The 24,345-nt window shown below is 34.7% G+C and overlaps 1 protein-coding gene across 1 annotated transcript in view; it reads right to left on the reverse strand.

Moving 5' to 3' along the window:
* LRP1B (LDL receptor related protein 1B) overlaps positions 1-24,345 on the reverse strand; it is a gene marked incomplete at its 5' end in the record, with an annotated part of 1,521,642 nt that overhangs the window by 53,615 nt on the left and 1,443,682 nt on the right. The window contains one exon of the mRNA XM_061199746.1: positions 18,289-18,450. Coding sequence (XP_061055729.1) covers positions 18,289-18,450 — 162 coding nt within the window. The remainder of the gene's footprint in view (positions 1-18,288; positions 18,451-24,345) is intronic.

Genomic DNA, 24,345 nt, shown 5'->3' on the forward strand with positions numbered 1-24,345 from the left:
AATCAACAGTAACACAATAATAGTGGGGGACTTTAACACCACACTGACACCAATGGACAGATCATCCAGACAGAATATTAATAAGGAAATGCAAACTTTAAATGACACAATAGACCAGATAGATTTAATTGATATTTATAGGACATTCCATGCAAAAACAGCAGACTACACGTTCTTCTCAAGTGCACACAGAACATTCTCCAGGATAGATCACATCTTGGGTCACAAATCAAGCTTCAGTAAATTTAAGAAAATTGTAATCATAGCAAGCATCTTTTCTGACCACAACGCTATGAGATTAGAAATGAATTACAGGGAATAAAATGTAAAAAACACAAACACATGGAGGCTAAACCATACATTACTAAATAACCAAGAGATCACTGAAGAAATCATGGAGGAAATCAAAAAATACATAGAGACAAATGACAACAAAAACAATACAATCCAAAATCTATGGGATGTAGCAAAAGCCGTTCTAAGAGGGAAGTTTATAGCAATACAATCCTACCTAAAGAAATAAGAAAAATCTCAAATAAACAATCTAACCTTACACCTAAAGGAACTAGAGAAAGAAGAACAAACAAAACCCAAAGTTAGTAGAAGGAAAGAAATCATAAAGATCAGAGCAGAAATAAATGAACTAGAAACAAAGAAAACACTAGTAAAGATCAATAAAACTGAAAGCTGGTTCTTTGAGAAGATAAACAAAATTGATAAACCTTTAGCCAGACTCATCAAGAAAAACAGGGAGAAGATTCAAATCAACGAAATTAGAAAAGAAAAAGGAGAAGTTACAACAGACACTGCAGAAATACAAAGCATCCTAAGAGACTATTACAAGCAACTCTACACCAATAACATGGACAACCTGGATGAAATGGACAAATTCTTAGAAAGGTATAACCTTCCAAGACTGAACCAGGAAGAAATAGAAAATGTGAACAGACCAATCACAAGCAATGAAATTGAAACTGTGGTTAAAAATTTTCCAACAAACAGAAGTCCAGGACCAGATGGCTTCACGGGTGAATTCTATCAAAGAGTTAGAGAAGAGCTAACACCCATCTTTCTCAAACTCTTCCAAAAAATTGTAGAGGAAGGAACACTCCCAAACTCATTCTGTGAGGCCACCATCACCCTGATATCAAAACCAGACAAAGATACTACAAAAAAAGAAAATTACAGACCAATATCACTGATGAATATAGATGCAAAAATCCTCAACAAAATACTAGCAGACAGAATCCAATAACACATTAAAAGGATCATACACCATCGTCAAGTGGGATTTATCCCAGGGATGCAAGGATTCTTCAATATACACAAATCAATCAATGTGACACACCATATTAACAAATTGAAGAATAAAAACCATATGATCATCTCAATAGATGCAGAAAAAACTTTTGACAAAATTCAACACCCATTTATGATAAAAACTCTCCAGAAAGTGGGCATAGAAGGAACCTACCTCAACATAATAAAGGCCACATATGACAAACCCACAGCAAGCTTCATTCTCAATGGTGAAAAACTGAAAGCATTTCCTCTAAGATCAGGAACAAGACAAGGATGTCCACTCTCGCCACTATTATTCAACATAGTTTTGGAAGTCCTAGCCATGGCAGTCAGAGAAGAAAAAGAAATAAAAGGAATACAAATTGGAAAGTAGAATTAGAACTGTCACTGTTTTGCAGATGACATGATACTATACATAGAGAATCCTAAAGATGCCACCAGGAAACTACTAGAGCTAATCAATGAATTTGGTAAAGTTGCAGGATACAAAATTAATGCACAGAAATCTCTTGCATTCCTATACACTAACAATGAAAAATCAGAAAGAGAAATTAAGGAAACAATCCCATTCACCACTGCAACAGAAAGAATAAAATACCTAGGAATAAACCAACCTAAGGAGGTAAAAGAGCTGTACTCAGAAAACTATAAGACACTGATGAAAAAACTCAAAGGTGACACAAACAGATGGAGAGATACACCATGTTCTTGGATTGGAAGAATCAATATTGTGAAAATGATTATAATACCCAAAGCAATCTACAGATTCAATGCAATCCTTATCAAATTACCAATGGCATTTTTTACAGAACTAGAACAAAAAATCTTAAAATTTGTATGGAGAAACAAAAGACCGCAAAGAGCCAAAGCAATCTTGAGGGAAAGAAATGGAGCCGGAGGAATCAGAATCCCTGACTTCAGACTATACTACACAGCTACAGTAATCAAGACAATATGGTACTGGCACAAAAACAGAAATACAGATCAATGGAACAGGATAGAAAGCCCAGAGATAAACCCACGCACTTATGGTCAACTAATCTATGACAAAGGAGGCAAGGTATCCAATGGAGAAGAGACAGCTTCTTCAATAAGTGGTGCTGGGAAAATTGGACAGCTACATGTAAAAGAATGAAATTAGAACACTCCGTAACACCATACAGAAAAATAAACTCAAAATGGATTAAAGACCTAAACGTAAGACCAGACACTATAAACCTCTTTGAGGAAAACATAGGAAGAACACTCTTTGACATACATCACAGCAAGATCTTTTTTGACCCACCTCCTAGAGAAATGGAAATAAATACAAAAATAAACAAATGGGACCTAATGAAACTTAAAAACTTTTGCACAGGAAAGGAAAACGTAAACAAGAGGAAAAGACAACCCTCAGAATAGGAGAAAATATTTGCAAACGAATCAACGGACAAAGGATTAATCTCCAAAATACATAAACAGCTCATGCAGCTCAATATTTAAAAAACAAACAACCCAATCAAAAAATGGTCTGAAGACCTAAATAGACATCTCTTCAAGAAGACATTCAGATAGTCAAGGGACACATGAAAAGCTGCTCAACATCACTAATTATTAGAGAAATGCAAATCAAAACTACAGTGAGGTATCACCTCACACTGGTTAGAATGGGCATCATCAGAAGATCTACAAACAACGAATGCTGGAGAGGGTGTGGAGAAAAGGGAACCCTCTTGCACTGTTGGTGGGAATGTAAATTGATACAGCCACTATGGAAAACAGTATGGAGGTTCCTTAAAAAACTAAAAATAGAATTATCATATGACCCAGCAATACCCACTACTTGGCATATACCCAGAGAAAACCATGATTCAAAAAGACTCATGCTTCTCAATGTTCATCGCAGCAGAATTTACAATAGCCAGGTCATGGACGCAACCTAAATGCCCACTGATAGACGAATGGACAAAAAAGATGTGGTCCATATATACAATGGAATATTACTCAGCCATAAAAAAAAACGAAATTGGGTCATTTGTAGAGACGTGGATGGACTTAGAGGCTGTTATACAGAGTGAAGTAAGTCAGAAAGAGAAAAACAAATATCGTATATTAACACATATATGTGGAATCTAGAAAAATCGTACAGATGAACCGGTTTGCAAGGCAGAGATAGAGACACAGATGTAGAGAACAAACGTATGGACACCAAGGGGGGAAAGCCGCGGTGGGTGGGGGTGGTGGTGTGATGAATTGGGAGATTGACATGTTTACACTAATAAGTTTTAAATAGATAACTAATAAGAACCTGCTGTATAAAAAAAATAAAATTCAAACAAATAAAACTTAAAAAAAATTAAAATTAGAGAAAAAAATGTATACCTATTCAAGAGACTATTTTCTTCAATAATAGAAATTGATCTATCTGATCTATTTGCTTTATGTAACTCTATATAGAATTTCATTCTAAATTCATGGATCATTACAGAATTTATGTTTAAAAAAATCTCGGTCCATAAACATGAATGCTAAGACATTAATAAATTAATTTTGTATTATCCAAATTATATATTACCTGAATATATATTACCTAAAATATATATTAGAATATACACTAATTATATATTATAAATGATAGGTACTCAAAATATCTATTAAAATTAAAATATAAATATTTGCATTTAATTGTAAATCTTAAAAGAAACTTTTTTAAAGATTACCTAACTTGAAATTCACAACTCTGAGAAGCAGATGGTTAAATTATTATAATTATCGTTTTTATAAATCATGTAACTGAGTTTCCCCTTTGATAATGAAAATAATTTGAAAATCCATAGTTGTAGTAGAATACTATTTGTTAGTCCACAATTGTCTACTTTGTATAATTTTAAATGATTCTGAAAGAATGTTTTCATTCCATATTATCACCTCTAAACCCCAACATTTCATCCTCAAATCTGGATTCCATCTTGACAGATTCCAGTGAACTTAGAGTGTATAATCAATGAAGTTCCAGAAAGCCACTGAAATTATATGTAAACTGTTTTATGTATTTGTTTTATTTGACAAGAGATTCTTAAAAGGATCAGAAGCCTATAGTACCTTTCAAATTAAGGAGCATTGATATCTGGAGTCGAAAAATTCTAGCTTAATTCCAATTATTCATGATCTAGAATGATGCATGAAAGTGACCTGAGTTTTCAAGTAGTCAGTTAAACACGGTGCCATTTATTATGTGGTCATATCCACACCAATTTGTTTGTTTCCAGCACTATGTTGATTATATCATTCACTTGCAAGGAAAGCTTGCCCTCAGTTCATTACAATATAGATTTTCTTCTGAGTTCTTAAAACTAATAAAGTACAAATTATTTTATCAAACTGAAAATTAGGTTATTATTACCACAGTTTTAGTCATGGATCTTCAAATGGTAATGCAGATCTAAAAATTCACATTTAGCTACTTGAACTTTGGATTGATTTTCTAATGCTATTCTGGAACAAGTAACTTTCTATTTTTCAGAGTATCCTATACTTATGATGCATCTGAATCTTTAGTGCGATCCCCAATAACTGGGCTTTTCTAATAATATTTCGTTTTCATATAATTAATCATCTATATTGTGAGAAATTATTGGCTATCTCTGAAAGGATAAGGATCTCATTTCTATTTTACTTTGCTCTTTTTAGTGTTACTTCATTTGTTAGAAAACAATGGATCTTAGTATATATCCATTTATTAAAATCAAACTTTATGATAATTATATTTTTGCATTCATGAGAATGAAACTGAATAAATAAAATTATGAATGTACTGTTTTGATTTAAGCAAAGTTATGCTCTTCTTTATTTGATGAGTTACATATTCATAGGATAAATTATAAACCTTCCCTCCTGTCTTTGGTTTATTGCATTCCGGGACTCAGAAGCTCTAAGCTTAAAATTTGGAGAATATTTTTTTTCTTACCATGAGAACCGGTGATGTTTGCCATACTGATATTTGCCATTTTTATCAATAATCAATATAAGTACAAATTTTTTCTTGCAGAATATTAATTACCAATTACCAAAAGAGGTTCTATGCTTTGATTGAAACAGAATAATAACACCAGTTTTTGTGATGAAATCTTTAATACTTAAACATGAAGGTTATCATATTAACTATAAGATAGGAATCTTATTTAATTGTCTTATATTTAAAGTATTTAAAGATTCCTGACTCGTGACATTTTTTCAAAACATGTCAGCTGACATTCCAAATCTGATATAAAGCATGATGTTTTAAAACTATTCTTAAATTTACATTTGATATAATTATTTTAAAAATGATGTTAGCAGATGCATTTAACTAGAAACAGTTTGCTTGGTTTGAGGTAAGCCCCAAGTAAAAATTTTTTTTCAATCTGTGTGTCTGTCTGTGCATGATTTATGTACTATATGGTCTTCTCATACCCAACTCTGTATGTAGATAATTATGAATCCATTCAGTTTACTTAACACCAAGTACAACAGAATCACAATAATAGGTGGTTTCTATTCATGCAAAACTTTGCTTTTTTTTTTTTTTTTTGAGGGCTCCCACTAGGCATGTTCAGTTTATTTCAATACAAATGCCTCTTTAAACAGTTACTAACCATTATTTGTGTAGCAGGTTATTTTCAACCTTCAGTTAGGCAGATTTAAGGCTGTTTTTTCTAGTCCTTCAAATTACTTTGTATATTCACTCTTCCTTAAGTTGGAAAAAGAAGAGCAAATACCTTTTGGTAGGGCTAATGTGGCATGAAAGTAGAAAAAGAAGTCATCTAAACTTGGCAAGGTAACAGGTGATGCACTGTTTCAAGAGTATTTTGAGATTAGAATTGTCTCAAAATCAAATGAAGCTGGCATAGAAGAAAGTTGCTGCTTTAATGCCAGCAGAAGTAATTAAGCATTCTTAATTTTTTTTAGTTATACTTACCAAAATTATTAACTGTAATTACTAAAAATTAATTACTGAAACATAATTACACTAAAGGTATAAGTTACATGACATAGAAATAAAAGTTTATTCATAATTAACTTTATAAACATGTTGTTGGAATTGGAAATATAATTGTATAAAATAAGTATGCTTCTAAATAGTATGGCATAACACCCATTACTGATCTCCAACTAATCATTTTTTGACTATATAACTCTTAAGTCACGGCTTTTAATCTGAAAAGACATATCATTTGGTTTTTTATTCACCAAAAATTAAGTAGGCAAGTATCTTCAAAAGAGCTTTTATACCAATGTATCTCTAATGCCTAGAATAATAAATGAGACCCAGAAATGTTCAATATATATCAGTTGAATAAATTAATTTTAATAATCAGAATATGTACTTTGACTGACATATGACATAAATCTTCTTAGATTTAGTTCAGTTTCCAATAAATTATTTTTTATATTACCACATTTTTCCTGAATATTGTCCCTCTTATTATTTTTACATTTCCTTTAAATGAAGGCACAACATTATAGTAAAAATCTGTTTTTAGTAATTCTAGTTTTACTAAGGGATCAAAATTGTCTTCAACAATATTTTTATAACTGACAATTTCTTCTAAAATATGTAGAGTTAAAAAAAAATTGATGTTATTACATTATCTTACCCTCAGCTCAGTATTCTCTGTCCTGCTCACATGAGAAAAGAAATGTATTTGTTTTCCTTCACACATGTTAATTCAAACGTAATTGTATTTTTTCACTATATTTTTCAAACTTAAAACACAGGCACAAAGTTTCTCATGGAGTGTAGCTCTTAATGAGCTAGTAAGTAAAGGTGGCCCAGAACTTTGGCCCTGCCTTTTCAGTGGGATCTTGTCAGAGAACAGAAAAAAACTGAGCCTAGCAGGCTGGAAACAGAATACTGCTACTTGGTTTACATTCACTCACATACTTAACATTATCTGCTAAGACCAGGCAGTGATTTAACTCCCAAGATTTGTAAGATATGCAAAACACCATGGCCTGTTTCGTATTCTAGAGGGGTAGAGAGTCAAGAATATGAATGATGACATTAATACAGAGTGAAAGTGCCAAAGAGAAGTGCTGAACGTCCTACAGCAAAGGGAAGTTAAGAAGACAAAGTTGGGGAATTAGGCTTGGCAGATATTCAGGATACCATGTGTGAAGAAAAAGAGGTATGATCAATTAAAATGGGCACATTTTGGACACAATGAACAGGTTTCCAAGGTTCAAGAAAAGGTACATAAGGGAATGTGTTGTAATAATCCAGGCAAGAGATGATGAAGGCCTGAATGAAGGCAATGCTTATCTTCTCACCAAGAGAAAAAGAATCGGAGGACAGGGCTCCAAAATACTTTAATACTCTAGGTGTGAATGTTCTAAGAATCTTGAATACTTGAATATCTAGGAAATTGCTACTCCTAATTGATAATTTCACTTTTAAGTCATGGTCCTTTCTTGGAGTTCAAAGGTCAGTTCTAATTGGCCTTCATACTAACTGAAAAGATTCTATTCTATTTTCCTGGTCATTATTAGTCTTTTGGTCTCTTCTGCTCGGGCCTGCCATAGTCTGAATCAAGTCAAGATTAAAATAATTATTAAAACCTCTCTTCAATGGAGTAGAAACTTGAAAAGACCAGGTTGAGCCACTGTGCCACCTGAGCTTTGAGTGTTCTCATAGTGAGTCTAAAAAGATGCAATAGAATGGGAAGGCTATTAAATGACAGGAAAATACACCAGAAGCCTTGTGGAATCAGACCTGCAAGGCTGTAAATTGTGGTTCCCATGTTGCAGATTAGGGAGAATGACTTCATCACATTTTTCGGCATTCATAAAGTTGGACTAATAATACTAACCTCATAGGGTTGTATGAGCATTTGTCATAATATCATATATTCATATATCAGATAAAATAATGTATAACAGCACATATCTCTGTGACCAACACATTATGTATGTTCAGTAAGTGTTATTTCTCTTGCCAGCCCTCCCCTAAGAAAATCAAATAGAAAAAGAAAAACTAAATTTCAAAAGGCCTACCCTACCTGGGCCTTTGCAAATGCTGTTCCACTCAATGCATCGTCTCTTTACCTGGTTAGCTTTTCTTTCTTCTGGTCTCAGCTTAGGTGATAATTCTTTCAAGAAATCTTTTCTGTTGGCTGAATTCTGTGTTCTTCCTTGGGAGCTGGTCTTTGTGTTTCATTAAACTGGTCATTAAAATTATTATTTGTTTCCTTTTCAGAATCATACATTAGACAGTAAGCCCTTTGAGGGCAGGAAATACCTCTGATGCCACTGTTTCCTCCATGCCTAACATAGGGACAGGCTCATTGTAAACTCCAAAATATGTTCACCTACCAACTGACTAATGGAATAAAATTGCTCTGGAAGGAAAATGGTAAAAATAATCGCATTGTGTCTTCACATATGTTAGGTTCAAAACTATAGTTCATAACTTTTATAAGTTACTTGATAGGCTATGGCTCTAATACCAGTTACAATAGATGACATGTTTGGATTAGTGTCAGATACTTCAAATTTTATAAACTTGAGATACTACTTAATGTCTGTACTTACTGGAATCAGTGGGAGCAAGCCATACAGGTATATTTCTAATAAACTGAGTTCAAATTGACTTTATAATGGTTCCTCAAGCAGGTCACTAGAGGACTTTGAAAGCATCAATGAGATGACAAACAGATTGCCATTTGATTTGAATACCTGGCTCTTAGACACAGATTGAATTGGTCCTCATTGGCTCTTTTGCCCTAATATCATTACTGTTTAATTAAAAATAACCTCCAATATTGTTGACCTCATACTGAACACCCAGATTTAAATGAAAAATGCCATACTTATAATTTTGTTGATGTATACTAGGAATCCTTGCTCCAGAACTGCATGAAATGGAGTTATATTTGTTTGACTAAAAGAATACTTAATTTTACTTTTGCCATTATTTATCGCTGTCTCTCCTCCCTGGGCACTGGTGTTAAAATTAATTTGCTTTTCAGACCTCAGATTTTATATTGCCATTAGTGTTGTGAAATGTTTTTACTCAGCACAACTAAAAACTGATGTTTTACTTCCCACTAATGGACCTTTAATTAGGCACTGTAATGAACCATTCTGTCATTTCTTCATTTATAGAGAAGACTTTGTATATGCAAGATACAATTTTGACAGAACACCAGGTCTATTGAACCTTGACGACTCACATCTAACAGAGCCTAAATTTATTATGCTTTTGTCAGCTGTTGGATTTATCATTTTAATGATACTGTCCACAGACTTATTTTGTTGCCAAAGAATAGCATCAACATTCGTTGATATTTTGATCAACAACTCCTGGGGTCCAATTCTGACTATACTATTACTTCTCTGGGACCTTGAGCAAGTTATTTAACCTCTGCCTAAGGATTAATTGGTTAATTTTAATAAGTGCTTTGTTGTAAAAGGTGCTATGATTGCTAAGTGATAATAAAATTATAATGCAGCCTTTTACAATGCATCAGGCTACTTCAGACTGTGATTCTATTAAGTTGCTAACTAAAATATAAGCCAACTGAATTTATTCTTTTTAAGAATACAAATCATTATAATGATGGCCACATAGTATTTTTTTTAACTTAGTTAAAAAAAAATCAAATATGGTGATGCTTCACCTTAAATAAACAAACAAACAAACAAAAAAAAGGCTGGTGTACCATGATGATGGACCAATTGGGAACTGAGAAACAGCTCCACACAAAAATACCATTTGATTGTACCCTAATTAAATGTAGCTTTTGTGCATTACACTGATTATTCTTTTATAAACTTGCCTCCAAACTGCTTTCATTTACTTATCTATGATTATGTATTTGTTCATTTGTTTATTTGACCAATGCCACTGTTGGGTGTGGTCTCAAAGAGGTCATCCCAGACAAATAGAAGGAATATACACAACTAATAATACTAGGTAAAAGTGAATAGAGCTAAAAAGAAATAAAGAAGCAGTGACTTGAAAATTTAGAAGACAGAGAGATTAATTCAAACTGAGGGTGGTTATGAACAACTTCAAAAAGGAAATTATTTTTGAGCTGGACAGAGACAGACAGATAGGATTTGGCACTGAGAGATGAGGGTGAGGAGAAATATGAAGAAAGTGCATTTCAAAGGGAGAGAATAGCATGAGAAAGTCACAATGCCAAGGAAGCTGACCTTTGGAGAAGCATGATCAGTGTGGTTTTACTAGAATAAAGGAGAGGGTGCAAAAATAGTTTGGATAGTAAGTAGGGTCTGCATTATGCAGGATCATGGCTGGCATTGCCCTGATTTGCTTGGACATCATTCAGTGTGGTGGGAAATGTGGAGCTGAAAAGAAAAAAAAAACCCTACAAGTTAGTAGATGGGAGTTGTGCTGGACTATTATGCTATGTTGAGAGGTGGGAGATGAGAGGATGCAAGCAACATGTGAGGAGGATACACACATATAACTGGACTGTATTTGCCAGATAAACTCTGCTGGTCTGTGATGCATATCACTTGAGATAAATTGGGTGAACAATGTGAAAAGGGCATTGGATTAGGGTAGTGGCATCTATATATGTTGAAAAGAGGCTGACCTAATATGAGGAGAATATACACATAGGAAAGGAAACACCAAATGCAAAATAGCTAGCTAGTGGGAAGCAGCCACATAGCACAGGGAGATCAGCTCAGTGCTTTGTGACCACCTAGAGGGGTGGGATAGGGAGGGTGGGAGGGAGGCTCAAGAGGGAGGGGATATGGGGACATGTGTATGCATATGGCTGATTCACTTTGTTATACAGCAGCAACTAACACAACAATGTAAAGCAATTATACTCAAATAAAGATTAAAAAAAAAAAAACTGAATCTCTTTGCTGCAGAAGTGGTCTCCTGCTATAATATCAGAGAAAAAATATTTAATATTATTTTTGATTCTCAAATAAATCAGTATATATAGTTTGATTCTATGTTGTTCCATGTACTTTCTACAATGACCAGAGACCTAGGCCACTCTCTGTGAGGTCCTCAAAGATATCAAATAATCTGGGGACCACAATGTTAAGTAATTTTTAAGGGTGTGGACCCTGGGGTTGGATTGTATGAGCTTAAATCTTGGCTCTCCCAATTAGTAATTGTGTGATCGATCTTCAGGAGGCTATTTATGCCTCCCTAGTAGCCTCCTCTGTAAAATGAGAATAAAAATAATAGCTACTTTATTCATAGGATTAAATGGATTAATAGAATTTATTTTAAAAAAAGAAGTAATTACAAGAGTGCCTAGATGTAGAAAGATCTCAGTAAATGTGACTGAGATCGAAAATCAGTTTTTTGGGGGGATAAAACAAAACTGTGGCTGCTGTTTTGAGAATAAATACAGAGGGTGCAGAGAGGAAGCATGGAGATAAATTAGTAATAATCCAGGTAAGAGACACTGGTAGCTTCTATAAGGGTAGTGAGAAGAGAGGTGATGAGAAGCATTCAGATTCTGGGTATGTTTTAAAGGTAAATGTGAGAATAAAGGTGGGATATAAAGGAAAGAGAGGTGTCAAAAGTGACTCCAAGATTTTTGGACCTGAACAATGAGTATTCCCTTTACAAACACAGGGAAAACTATGGTAGACAAATTTTTGGATGAGAAAATCAGGTTAATTTAGAGCCAAGTCAAGCTGTCAAAGAGACATTTAGGTATAAACATCTGGGATTCAGGCAACAGCTAGTTCAGCTAGAAATTTAAATTTGGAATCATTCATATTTGGATGGTATTAAAAGCCATGCAATTAGTTGAAATCATCTAGGCAGTGGGTCTCAATCTTAGTCATATATGTGAAATACCTGGAAAACTTTAAATATTATAGATGTCCTATTTCAGGCTAACAGGATCAAAGTCTTTGGAGGTAACTTGGTAAACTGTATTTTATAAAAGCTGTTGAGCCCATTCTAATGTGCAGAGTCGTATGGAAATCAAGGGTTGGGTGTGTTAGAGGAGTGAGCTGTGAGAGCCATGGATTGGGTGCTTAGTGCTTGAGTCCTACACAGGGGAGATAAGCCCCCTTAGTAAGTTGGAGGACCACTGGGACTAACAGGCTGTAGGAACTGCTGCTTTTGAGGAGAGCATGCATATCGGCTTACCCCGAAGGCAGAGCAGAAAGGGCAGATTGAAACCTCCTGGCTGGCTTTCTTACCACCTCTGTGCATGCCCAGCCCAAGCTGAGCAAATGCTCCAGCCCTGCTTGCTGCGTGTCACAGTGCAGCATTCAATCTGGGGCTGCCACAACTGGGGAGAAAAACTCAACTATGGGACATGGAGGCGACGGGTCCCAGGGTGGAGCCCCGGTGGGGCAGCCATGGCCACCGTTGGCAATTACTCAAGCAGTGCATCAGAAGCCACCCAGATCTCTGACAGTGGCTGCTCTACCACAGCCCACACCCCACATATGCAGAGAGTCCATGTAGGCCTCACCTTCCCTGCAGTGTGATTCTACAACAGGGCAGTGGCAATAGAGGCCATGGGGAGTGATTGGCTTTGAGGGACAAAGGGGACTTGGACTTGAAGCTGCGTCTGAACACAGTGAGGGAAATAACTGCTGATGCCTGCATAGGCAGTGCATCAGAGACAGTTTGAACCTCTGTCTGAGACAGACATGGGCTGAGAGCCCATGTGAGACCCCCTTGCTTTGACACTACCCTACTCTGGGGAGAGGGTCCCAGTGCTGGGAGAGGGGAAAGCACACACTTAAAGGAAACTGAGGTACCTTGGGGATGACCCTCATGGCTTTTGCTTCAGCAACTTGGGATCAGACCCCAGCCCTGATAGGGCCAATACGTCCATCGAGCAGAGAGAAAGTCTTGCCTTGCACCCAGCTCCAGCTGAAGCCCCTCCATCTCCAGCCCCATCCCCTACCAAGGTGATAGCTGCCAGCACACCCTAAGGAAAGACATGACTTGCATACAGGACAAATCCAGCTCTGCCACCAAAGGCACTGAGCACACACAGTCTGTATAGAAATGTTTCCATATAAGAACACCCTCAAGACTGAAATAGGTAATTGTTTCACATAATTCACAGAGGCAGAGAAAGTTAAGCAAAATGAAAAGGGAGGGAAATATTCTCAACTGAAAGAGCAAGAGAAAAACCATGAAAAAAAATAATGAAACAGAAATAAACAATTTACTAGATAAATAATTCAAAGCATTGGTAATAAGACTGTTAACTGAATAGGGAAAATAATAGATAAACACAGCGAAAATTTTAACAAGGAACAAGAAATTATAAAAAAGACCCAATCAGAAATGAAGAATTCAATAACTGAAATAAAAACACAGTAGAAGGAATGAACAGAGTAAGTTATAGAGAAGAATGCATAAGTGATCTGGAAGATAGAAGATTGGACATCACCCACTCAGGGCAGCAAAAAGAAAAACAAGTTTTAAAAAAAGTGAAAACAGTTTAAGAGAGCTCTGTAATAATGTTAAGCATACCAACATTTGCATTATAGGGATCCCAGAAGGAGAAGAGCGAGAGAAAGAGATTGAAAATATATCTGAGGAAATTGGCTGAAAACTTCCAAAACCTGAAGAAGGAAACAGATATCTAGATATAGGAAGCACAGAGGGTCCCAAACAATATGAAGTGAAACAGAGACCTATACCAAGACAAATAATTAAATGGCAAAAGTTGAAGATAAAGAGATAATTCTAAAGGCAGCAAGAGAAAAATAAAGAGTCATATACCCTGAAATGCCCATAAGGGTATCAGGAAGGAAATAATAAAGACCAGAGAGTAAATAAATAAAATAGAGACAAAAAACTAGAAAATAATCAATGAAACCATGAGCTGGTTTTTTGATAAAGATAAACAAAATTGATAAACCTTTAGCCAGGCTCACCGAGAAAAAAAGAGAGGACACAAATAAAATCAGAAATGAAAGAGGAGAAATAACAACCAATAGCAATGACAAACAGTTACATGCAAACAAATTGGACAATCTAGATTTATGGACAATTTTCTAGAAACAAATCACCTCCCAAGACTAAATCAAGAAGAAACAGATAATTTGAACAGAATGATCACTAGTAGTAAATTGAATTTCTAATAATAATTTTAAAAAAAACTCCCAGCAAACAAAATCTAGGATCAGATGGCTTCATAGGAAAACTCTACTAAACATATAAGGAAGAGCTAATAAATATACTTCTCAAACTATTCCAAAAATTGAGGACAGAACACTTCCACATTCATTCTATGAGGCCACCATTACCCTGATACCAAAATCAGACAAAGACACTACCAAAAAAAAAAAGAAAGAAAGAAAGAAAGAAAATAAGAGGCCAATATCTTTGATGAATATAGATGCAAAAATCCTCAACAAAATATTAGCAAGCCAAGTCCAACAATATATAAGAAGGATCATATAGCATGATCAAATTGGATTTATTCCAGGGATACATGGATGGTTCAATATTTGCAAATATATCAATTTGATACACCACATTAACAAAAGGAAGCATAAAAATTACATGTTCATTTCAATTGACACAGAAAAAGCATTTGACAAAATTCAACTTCCATTCTTGATAAAAACTCTCATCAAAATGGTGAAAGAGGGAACATATCTCAACATAATAAAGGCCATGCATGGCAAACCCACAGCTAACATCATACTCAACAGTGAAAAGCTGAAAGTCTTTCCTTTAAATTCAGGAACAGAAAAGGATGCCCACTTTCACAACTTCTATTTAACATAGCATTGGAAGGCCTATCCACAGCAATCAGACAAGATAAAGAAATAAAAGGTATCCAAATTGGAAGGGAAGAGGTAAAACTGTCACTATTTGCAGATGACAATGATACTCTATGTAGAGAACCCTAAAGCCTCCACCCATAAACTATTAGAACTAATAAATAAATTTAGTAAAATTGCAGGATACAAGATTAATATACAGAAATCTGTTGCTTTCCCATACACTAATAATGAAATATCAGAAAGAGAAAACAAACAAACAAAAATCCTTTTAAAAATCACATCAAAAAGAATAAAATACCTAAGAATAAAATTAACTAAGGAGGGGGCTTCCCTGGTGGCGCAGTGGTTGAGAATCTGCCTGCCAATGCAGAGGACACGGGTTCGAGCCCTGGTCCGGGAAGATCCCACATGCCGCGGAGCGACTTGGCCCGTGAGGCACAATTACTGAGCCTGCGCGTCTGGAGCCTGTGCTCCGCAACGAGAGAGCCCACGATAGTGAGAGGCCCGCGCACCGCGATGAAGAGTGGCCCCTGCTTGCCACAACTAGAGAGAGCCCTCGCACAGAAACGAAGATCCAACACAGCCATAAATACATAAATAATTAAAGTTAAAAAAAAAATTAACTAAGGAGGTGAAAGACCTATACTTTGAAAACTATAAAACATTGTTTAAAGAAATTGAAGATGATACAAAGAAATGGAAAGATATCTATGATCTTGGATTGGAAGAATTAATATTGTTAAAATGGCCACACTTCCCAAAGCTATTTACAGATGTAATGCAATCCCTATCAAAATACCTATAACGTTTTTCACAGAACTAGAACAAATAATTCTAACATTTATTATATGGACCCAGAAAAGACCCCAAATTGCTAAAGCAATCCTGAGGGGGGAAAAATAAGCAAAGCTGGTGGTATAACCTTCCCAGACTTCAGACTATACTCCAAACTACAGTAATCAAAACAGTGTAGTATTGGCACAAAAACAGACACATAGATCAATGGAAAAGAATAGAGGGCCCACAAATAACTCCATGCACCTACAGTCAATCTACTACAAAGGAGGCAAGAATATACAATGGAGAAAAGACAGTCTCTTCAACAAGTGGTGCTGAAAAAGCTGGACAGCTACATGTAAAACAATGAAATTAGAACACTGCCTCACACCATATGTAAAAAAAAAACTCAAAATGGTTTAAAGACCTAAATGTAAGGCCTGAAACCATAAGACTTTAAGAGAACATAGGCAGGATACTCTTTGACATAAATTGTAGCAATATTTTTTGGATCTGTCTCCTAAGGCAAAAGAAAATGGGACCTAATTAAATTTAAAAGCTTTGCACAGCAAAGGGAACCACTGACAAAATGAAAAGACAACCTACTGATGGGAGAAAATATTTGCAAATGATATGAGTGATAAGGGGTTAATATTGAACATATATAAACAGCTCATACAACTCAATATTAAAAAAATAAACGACCTGATTAAAAAATGGACAGAAGACCCAAAAAGACATTTTTCTGAAAAAAGACATACAGATGGTTAACGTGAAAAGATTCTGAACATCACTAATTATTAGAGAAATGTGAATCAAAACAACGAGCTCTCACCTCACACCTGTCAGAATGGCTATCATCGAAAAGTCTACAAACAACAAATATTGTCGAGGATGTGGAGAAAAGGGAACTCTTGTACACTGTTGGTGGGAATGTAAATTGATGCAGCCACTATGGAAAACAGTATGGAGGTTCCTCCAAAAACTAAAAATAGAACTGCCATATGATTCCAGTCCTGGGTATATATCTGGACAAAATGAAAGCCACTAACTGAAAAATATATATGCACCCCAATGTTCATAGCAGCACTATTTACAATAGCCAAGATATGGAAGCAACCCAAGTGTCCATCAACAGAAGAACAGATAAAGAAAATGTATATATACAATGGAATATTACTCAGCCATGAAAAAAGAATGAAATTCTTCCATTTGCAGCAATGTAGATGGACCTAGAGAATATTATGCTTTGTGAAATAAGTCAGACAGAGAAAGACAAATACTGTGTGATATCACTTATATGTGGAATCTAAAGAATAAAACAAATGAATGTATATAGCAAAACAGAAACAGACTCATGGATATAGAAAACAAACTAGTGGGGAGAGGAAAGGGAGGAGGGCCAAGATAGGGGTATCAGATTAAGAGATACAAACTACTATGTATAAAATAGATAAGCGACAAGGATACTTTGTACAGCACAGGGAATTATAACCATTATTTTGTAATAACTTTAAATGGTATATAATCTATAAAAATACTGAATCACTATGCTGTACACCTGAAACTAATATAATATTGTAGAGCAACTATACCTTAGGTTGAAACAAATGAGCAGGGAAATAAAGTTGTAGCTAGAAAGGGAGTGAGCACAAAGGAAAGTTTCTAAAGAAAGGACTAGGTAAAAAGAAAAACACTGATAAGGCAGAAGAAAGAGGGGACAGTTGTATGAGATGTGTCCATGAGTATCTAAGAGGGATATAATGTAGGAGCGGACAGTGTAGCATTAGACATCGCATGGGTCCCTAGTCATAAGAAGGAAGACAGAGGATGTGGTGTAGGACAAAGTAATTTGAGGGATCTGGTGGTGGGAGCTTGTGGCAGTTTTCTTTAGACAGCTTCTTTTTTTATTAATGAAATAGGAAGCAAGTTCCTAAGCTGAGAATAAAGTTGGGGCACAGGTATTGGAGGTTTGGGGGGAAAGGAGAAGATGTGACACAGACATCTAGGAGGGTTAATGGATTAATGAAATACAGTGGAAACCATAGTAAGTGCCCATATGAGATTAGTGATAAAACCTCAAGTTAGACCGGTCTATTTTTTTTTTTTCAGTTGCATTCAGCAGTGGGGTGCCAGTTCAGGACAGATGAAGAACTGGATTTAACCATGGTTATGGTTTTCTAGAAAAGTACAAGAGAGGGAAGAGGGAGCAAGATTGTTAAGGGTGTATACAAGGGAATGACTGCAATGATGGACAATGGAATCTAAGCTGGGAAAGGAAAAAACAGAATCTTTAAAATAAGAGATGGATGAGGAACAACGTAAAGAATTGTTAGATTTGGGGTGACCGGGTGGACCTGAAAAATAGGGCGTGGCTGAAATTGAGGTAATGGAGGGAGTGTAGATCTAGGTGATAAGATTACTTAATGTACAGCTCACAGCCTGCTGTCAGACTGTCTTGTGGGTGTTGCTTTCACTTACAGTACTGACATCTGTCTCCAGTGTGTTCAGTCTGGCAGTCGCAGTAAGGCTGGTTCCCAGCAGTAACACTGCAGGTCCCTCCATTTTGACAAAAATCCTCACAGACTGTCTTACCACAGTTTGGTCCAGTGAACCCTAGTGCACAGCTGCAGGTAGGTCTCCCTATTGGGAAAAAAAGATGATGAAAAGGCAATTAGTTGACAAAATTGTTTACTTATATGGAATCTTCACTAGGTAAGAATCAAGAAGTCAGTATTCGGGGCAAAGTCTGCCCACTACTTAATCTGTGACTTTACACAGTAACATGACCTCTCTGTGTCTCAGCTTCCCCACGTTCCAACGAAGCCTGGGTTAGAAGATCGCTCAGGTTCACATCAGGTAAAATAATCAGAGCTCATTTTATGAACAATTATACATGCATACATACATTTTATGCTTTAAAGTGCTTGTGTTATTCTTTGTAGTTCTGTTTTCATGTCTATTTTGCTTTTCAATTATTTTTGTTCTATTCATGTGGTAATGCAGATTGTGTTGGCCATTAGAATATAAAATAGAGACTATCATATTTCCCGGTGTTCAGTCATCAGGTACCAATCACTGCTGTATCTACATAAAACATGAGCTTAGGCTTATTATAAATAAATATTTTAATAAGTTTAAAGTGGACATGTCAGCTGTAATAAGATTTATGAATATTAGTTATTTTATTTGATATAAATACACATACTGCATTTAGTATATAAGCACTTACTGAATCCTATTTTATTTCATTTTATATTTTTATTCATGGTGAAGGACTGTCACTTGTAGTCTAAAGATGATTTAAGAAATCTAATGTTAATAGCACACAATAGCAAATCTGACAGATCATCTTTGGATATTTTATTTGTTCTGTGGGAACTAACATCACAATGAAAGGTGAACAATCCTTTAAGGTATTTTGAACATAACACAGTTAACCGTTATATCAAGAATGAGTCTCTCTAACTGCCTGGACTGTCAAGAACTGAGTGGAAAATGGAGTCTAGAATTAGCTCTGCAGGAGAAGTGAAGGAAAACAAAGCAAAATGAATGGCTACCATTTGTAATGGGGGCAGAATAAAGTTTAGAGGTTGTACAAATATAAACTAATAACATGAAAGGGAATAACAAAGAAATTCAGTTATTGATCTCAATTAACTAGGACTCAGAAAACGTCATTTAGTTGTCTAGTATCAGAGAATATCCAACCATCTCCTCTCTCACCATTGTAGACATGCTACATAATTAGAATGGTCAGAAAAATGCATAAGTGTAAGGCTTAAAACTTGAAGTGTAAAAGTGATAAAAGTTTTTTTTCTGTTGCCATAGATTCTACATTCTACTTTGAAGGACAATTCTATACATATATATTTTTTGAAAAGCATTCTTAAGTGAATAAAACGTCTCCAAATAAAATCCACCTGCATTTCCAAGAAAATGAATAAATTGAGCTCCACAATTTATTTATTTATTTTACTTTGAAAGGTCTCCACACACTTACAAATGCTAGAAGCTATTGCTTCTCAAGGAAGAAAGTTATATACATTTTTACAGTGGGTACTATCGCTTTAAAACTTATTTATACGTGTTTTTAGTTTGGTGGCAGATAAATGCCTATTAATAGGTTAAGAAACAAGGTAAAATTTATACACATTAAAAGCTGTAACGTGTATAAAATAACCTCATGTTTTTTTATTGCCAGAAAACTGCTTTAAAACTTTTAGCCAAATATTTTTCTTATAAAAGTAGTGAGTTTTCTAGCTGTTGCTTACATACAGACAAATAGACACAAATGAGAATAATGGTAGAAGATGAAGAGGATAGATAATTGTTAGAACATAGTCACTAAGAAAAATGAAAGCCCTGAATAAAAGAAGTAATTCATCTACATCAACAAGAACCAGTGAACGACTTACCGAGAAATAGAACATACAATCAGGAACACAAATTAACATGAGCTAAATGTGGAACAACCAGTACAGAAAGTATAAGGGGAAATCAAAATGGATTAGAACTATCAGAAAAAGTGCCATACAACGTACAACTTATACATTGTAGATTTAAGTTTTTCTACCTTAATTTCTAGGTGTTTTTCTTTTTGTTTAAAAAACTAAGAGTGAAAAAAGTAAAATGTTAGAAGTTTGAAAGAAATAAACCCAACCTGCTAAGGCACTTGAAAATTCCTCTGTTCCAGTCGCTCAGAGAAATGACACCATGCTTTCATCTCATCTACAGCTGTTTTGAAACCAGGGCAGAGTGACCAGGTTGTCCCCCAGCTAGAATATGCCTCTCATCATTTAGATTCCAGCTGAATTATTTTCAAAAAGCTCCACTTTCTCTTCCTTTGAAGAGAAGATTTATTTTCGATAAGTATAAATCTTCATATTCAGGAGAATATTATCTAACTTGAAACAGTGTGGTGATACAGCAGATCTTTTGTTTGCTGATGGGAAATGAACCATCTGCTGCAGAATTTTATAATGGGTTCCAGCTAATATTTTCAAGAATCTCTCTGGGTGCACCCTAACCAGTTGCACTGGATTCATTTTATAAAGATTTTTTAGGTAGCTGAATTTGACTTTGACATTTGAAAAGGAAACAGCACTGTTACAATGACTAAGGTATGGATTTATAGCAGTGATGCATCCAGGGAGCTGGGGAGTTGACAGCCTGTAAAGGTAGCTCAATCAGAAAGAGCGTCAATTGACCTGAGGAAGAAGGGGAAGGAGGAGTTTGCTGGCTCTAATCAGTCTAGTTCCTATAGCATTCTTAGCTAACACTTTAACAGTGTAGGTTGTCAGACTGCCTGGATTCATAGACTATCTGTGCCAATTACTGGTGTGGGACCATGGGCAAATATCAGCTCTCTGTTTATTTCCTCATGTGTAAAAATGGGGATAATAATAGTACCTGCTTCATGGGGTTGTTGTGTAGAATCACATAGAATAAATGAGAAACATTTCTAACTGTGCCAGGCACATAGAAAGCAATCAGTTACATTTTAGCTCTGAATATTATTGTTATTCCTACTGACATTCACCACTTACAGGTATGACTTACTCTGTGATCCTGTCTACAAAGGCACTGTAACATTCTAGAAAAACCATTCTGAAAATTTTCTTAAATTACACACTTTATCTCCATTATTTATTTAAGATGCAATTAAATTTGAATTTGTTTATGTGGCAGTGCTGGGATAGAACAGGTATTCCCCACAAACTTCATCTCAAACTCCAACATTTTTAAACTTTGAAGAATGGGTCCTTCTGTCTTCTTTATCTTCTAAATATGCTTAATCCTACACATTAAAAGAAAGAACACACACACACAACACAAACAAAAACAAACCTAATATTTGCCACATCTATCTACTTGTATAACTTCAAATTTTGGTACATTCTCGAGCTTTTTTTGAAAGAAAGCTACACTTACTGCTTCCAATTCTACCAATATATGACAAAGTAAAATCTTCGATCATAAAGTCACATTCCAATCCTTCACTGGGTTTGTAGTTTTTATTTTTTAATATACAAAATAATGGGTCAATCTGTTGCTTCCCTTTGTTCCCTCTGAAGAGAGGCCAGATCTCTCAACATGTAAGCACTGCTCCTACAAATCAAGTCTGATGCCCTGTTGGTAAGAAAGGATTAGGAATGGAGAAGTTAATGTTGGTGTTGTCTTTACTGTATATTTGTGTACTCTTGCAAAGCTTACCTCTAATCTCTTAATCCCTAAATCTACTGATTTCTCCTCAATCATCCTCCTCCTCAAATTTTCTCCATAATTTTACATTTATTAATATCTACACTTGAAAATTTTACCTCCACTTGGCTTCTAAGACACTAGCATTGTTGATTTCCCTATCTTTTTCTCTGACTGCTCTTTTATAATTGCCTTTATGTTCTCTTTCTATCTCTTTCTGGTGATATTATCCAATTTCATGGCTTCAGTAATGATCTCTCTATATGAATGTCTCGGTCTTGATTTTTTGACTCTGGGCTCATTCTCCTTCCTAAATTTCAGACCTTCATTTTCACTCCCTGTTTTACGTCCCTGTGTGGATATCTCTGGCTGTTCAACAGGTTCATCTACTCCTCCCATGACTCCCTAAGAGAGAAAATTCCTCTCATAAACATTGTCCTCAGTAGCACACATGATTTCACTAGACTGAAGGCTCTCCCAGTGCCGTATTAAGTTCTACACTACACGTTAACAAAGTGCCTTGCTAGATGTATGCATATAATAAATGGAGGTTAATGTACTTATATATTACTTCTGTTTATAGATAAATGGAAACTTATCTCATATAAACTGTTGCAGCAAATTTTCATACAACATAAATTAATAATAAACTCTTGAAATTTAACTAGGTAACCAGTAATAGCTGATGTCAAATATGGTAAATACATAACTATAATCACTAACCATCTATAGTCAATGATAAATATTAGTAATATCCGTTAGCACAACTAAAGATTATAATGCTCATAAGAAAAAATGGAAATGCCTTGGAATCTCATAGAGTTCTCTAAACTTCATTGTTCTTGCATGGCCCTTATATACCAAAAATCACGGTCTCAGTGAAAATGGTTGATTCTAAAATATTTCATAAGAATATTTAATAGTAATTAAATAAATTTGGTACAAAGTTAAATTACTTGGTTTTTTTAAAATCAGGTAGACCTGAGAAAGAAACCTGGTTACATATTTATTAATTGTGTGGCTTTGGAAAACAGACATCCTCACTGGATCTCATTCTGCAAAATGGTGATAGCAATGCCTGCCATGTGCTGGTAAAACACTTGTCACAATGCCTGTCACATAGCAAGTACTCAATAATTGTAGGTTTATTAGTAATAGTAGCATTGGCATTATTATTACTCTTAGTATTGCTATTAAACAAATCCTCAATTTTGGTTCTTATTTAAACTTCACTGAGTACATTTGCCTTTGTTAAGAAACTCCATATGGAATCCTGATGCACATTTTTCCATTTTCATTCTTTTGAACAAAACATGCCTATAGGTAATCTATATATATCAGTTCAAAACAGTATATTTTAATATACATAACAACAATGAAATCTTTTCTATTATATAAGTAATTATATGGATATCATAAAGATTTATCACTAGTCCCTGTTAAATGAGCATTGAATTTATGTGACGTGGTTACAATTTACATCTAGATAAATGAATCTTTAACTATATATTATCTTTAGTTATATACTCACAGAAATTTCTCTGACATGGGCAGACAATACTGATGATTTTCAGTGATAATAGATAATGTCTTAGAGAAGTGACTTTGACATAATCTATGTTCTCAGATGTTAGTTTTCTTACTTAATCAAGCTAGCTTACATCTAAAAAATGCCACATAAGAGTGTTTCAAATTAAATAAAATAATATAATTAAGGAAGTTACTAGAATCCTTGGCATTTGAATTGAGAATTCAATTATAGTAGTCACTATAATATGACAATAATTATGTTTGTAAAATTTTCAAAATGTTATAATTATTGAATTACTGCATACTTGCTAATAATTTTAGAGTAAAATTTGCTGGGTAGCTTTTAGTCAAGTAATAATCAATATGTTTCTCAAAAGCATATATTTTCATTTGAATATTATTAAGGTGTATGTTGTTGGCATTTTTCAATAACTTGATTTAAAACTGTAAGTGTGTCTTTAAAAGCTAGATTTATTTAATAAACAGTTTTTAAGCTGATTATAAAAATGCTACTCATCAGTTTGATTTAATTGATATTGTATGATTTTAGTAGGCAAAATAACCTCTCTGCTCAATATTGGACAAATAAATTATAACTCTTTTTTCTGTCTAAACACAACACTTGAAGATGTACGGTTTACTCAGTATTTTGTAGTAACTTTTAAGGGAAAAGAATCTGAAAAATAATATATATATAACTGAATCACTTTGTTGTATACCTGAAACTAACATAACATTGTAAATTAACTATACTTCAATAAAAAATAAAATTAAAAAAATAAATTTAAGAAAAAAATGTGGTTG

This window comes from Eubalaena glacialis, chromosome 1, assembly GCF_028564815.1.
Source record: "Eubalaena glacialis isolate mEubGla1 chromosome 1, mEubGla1.1.hap2.+ XY, whole genome shotgun sequence".
In the NCBI taxonomy this organism is placed as follows: Eukaryota; Metazoa; Chordata; class Mammalia; order Artiodactyla; family Balaenidae; genus Eubalaena; species Eubalaena glacialis.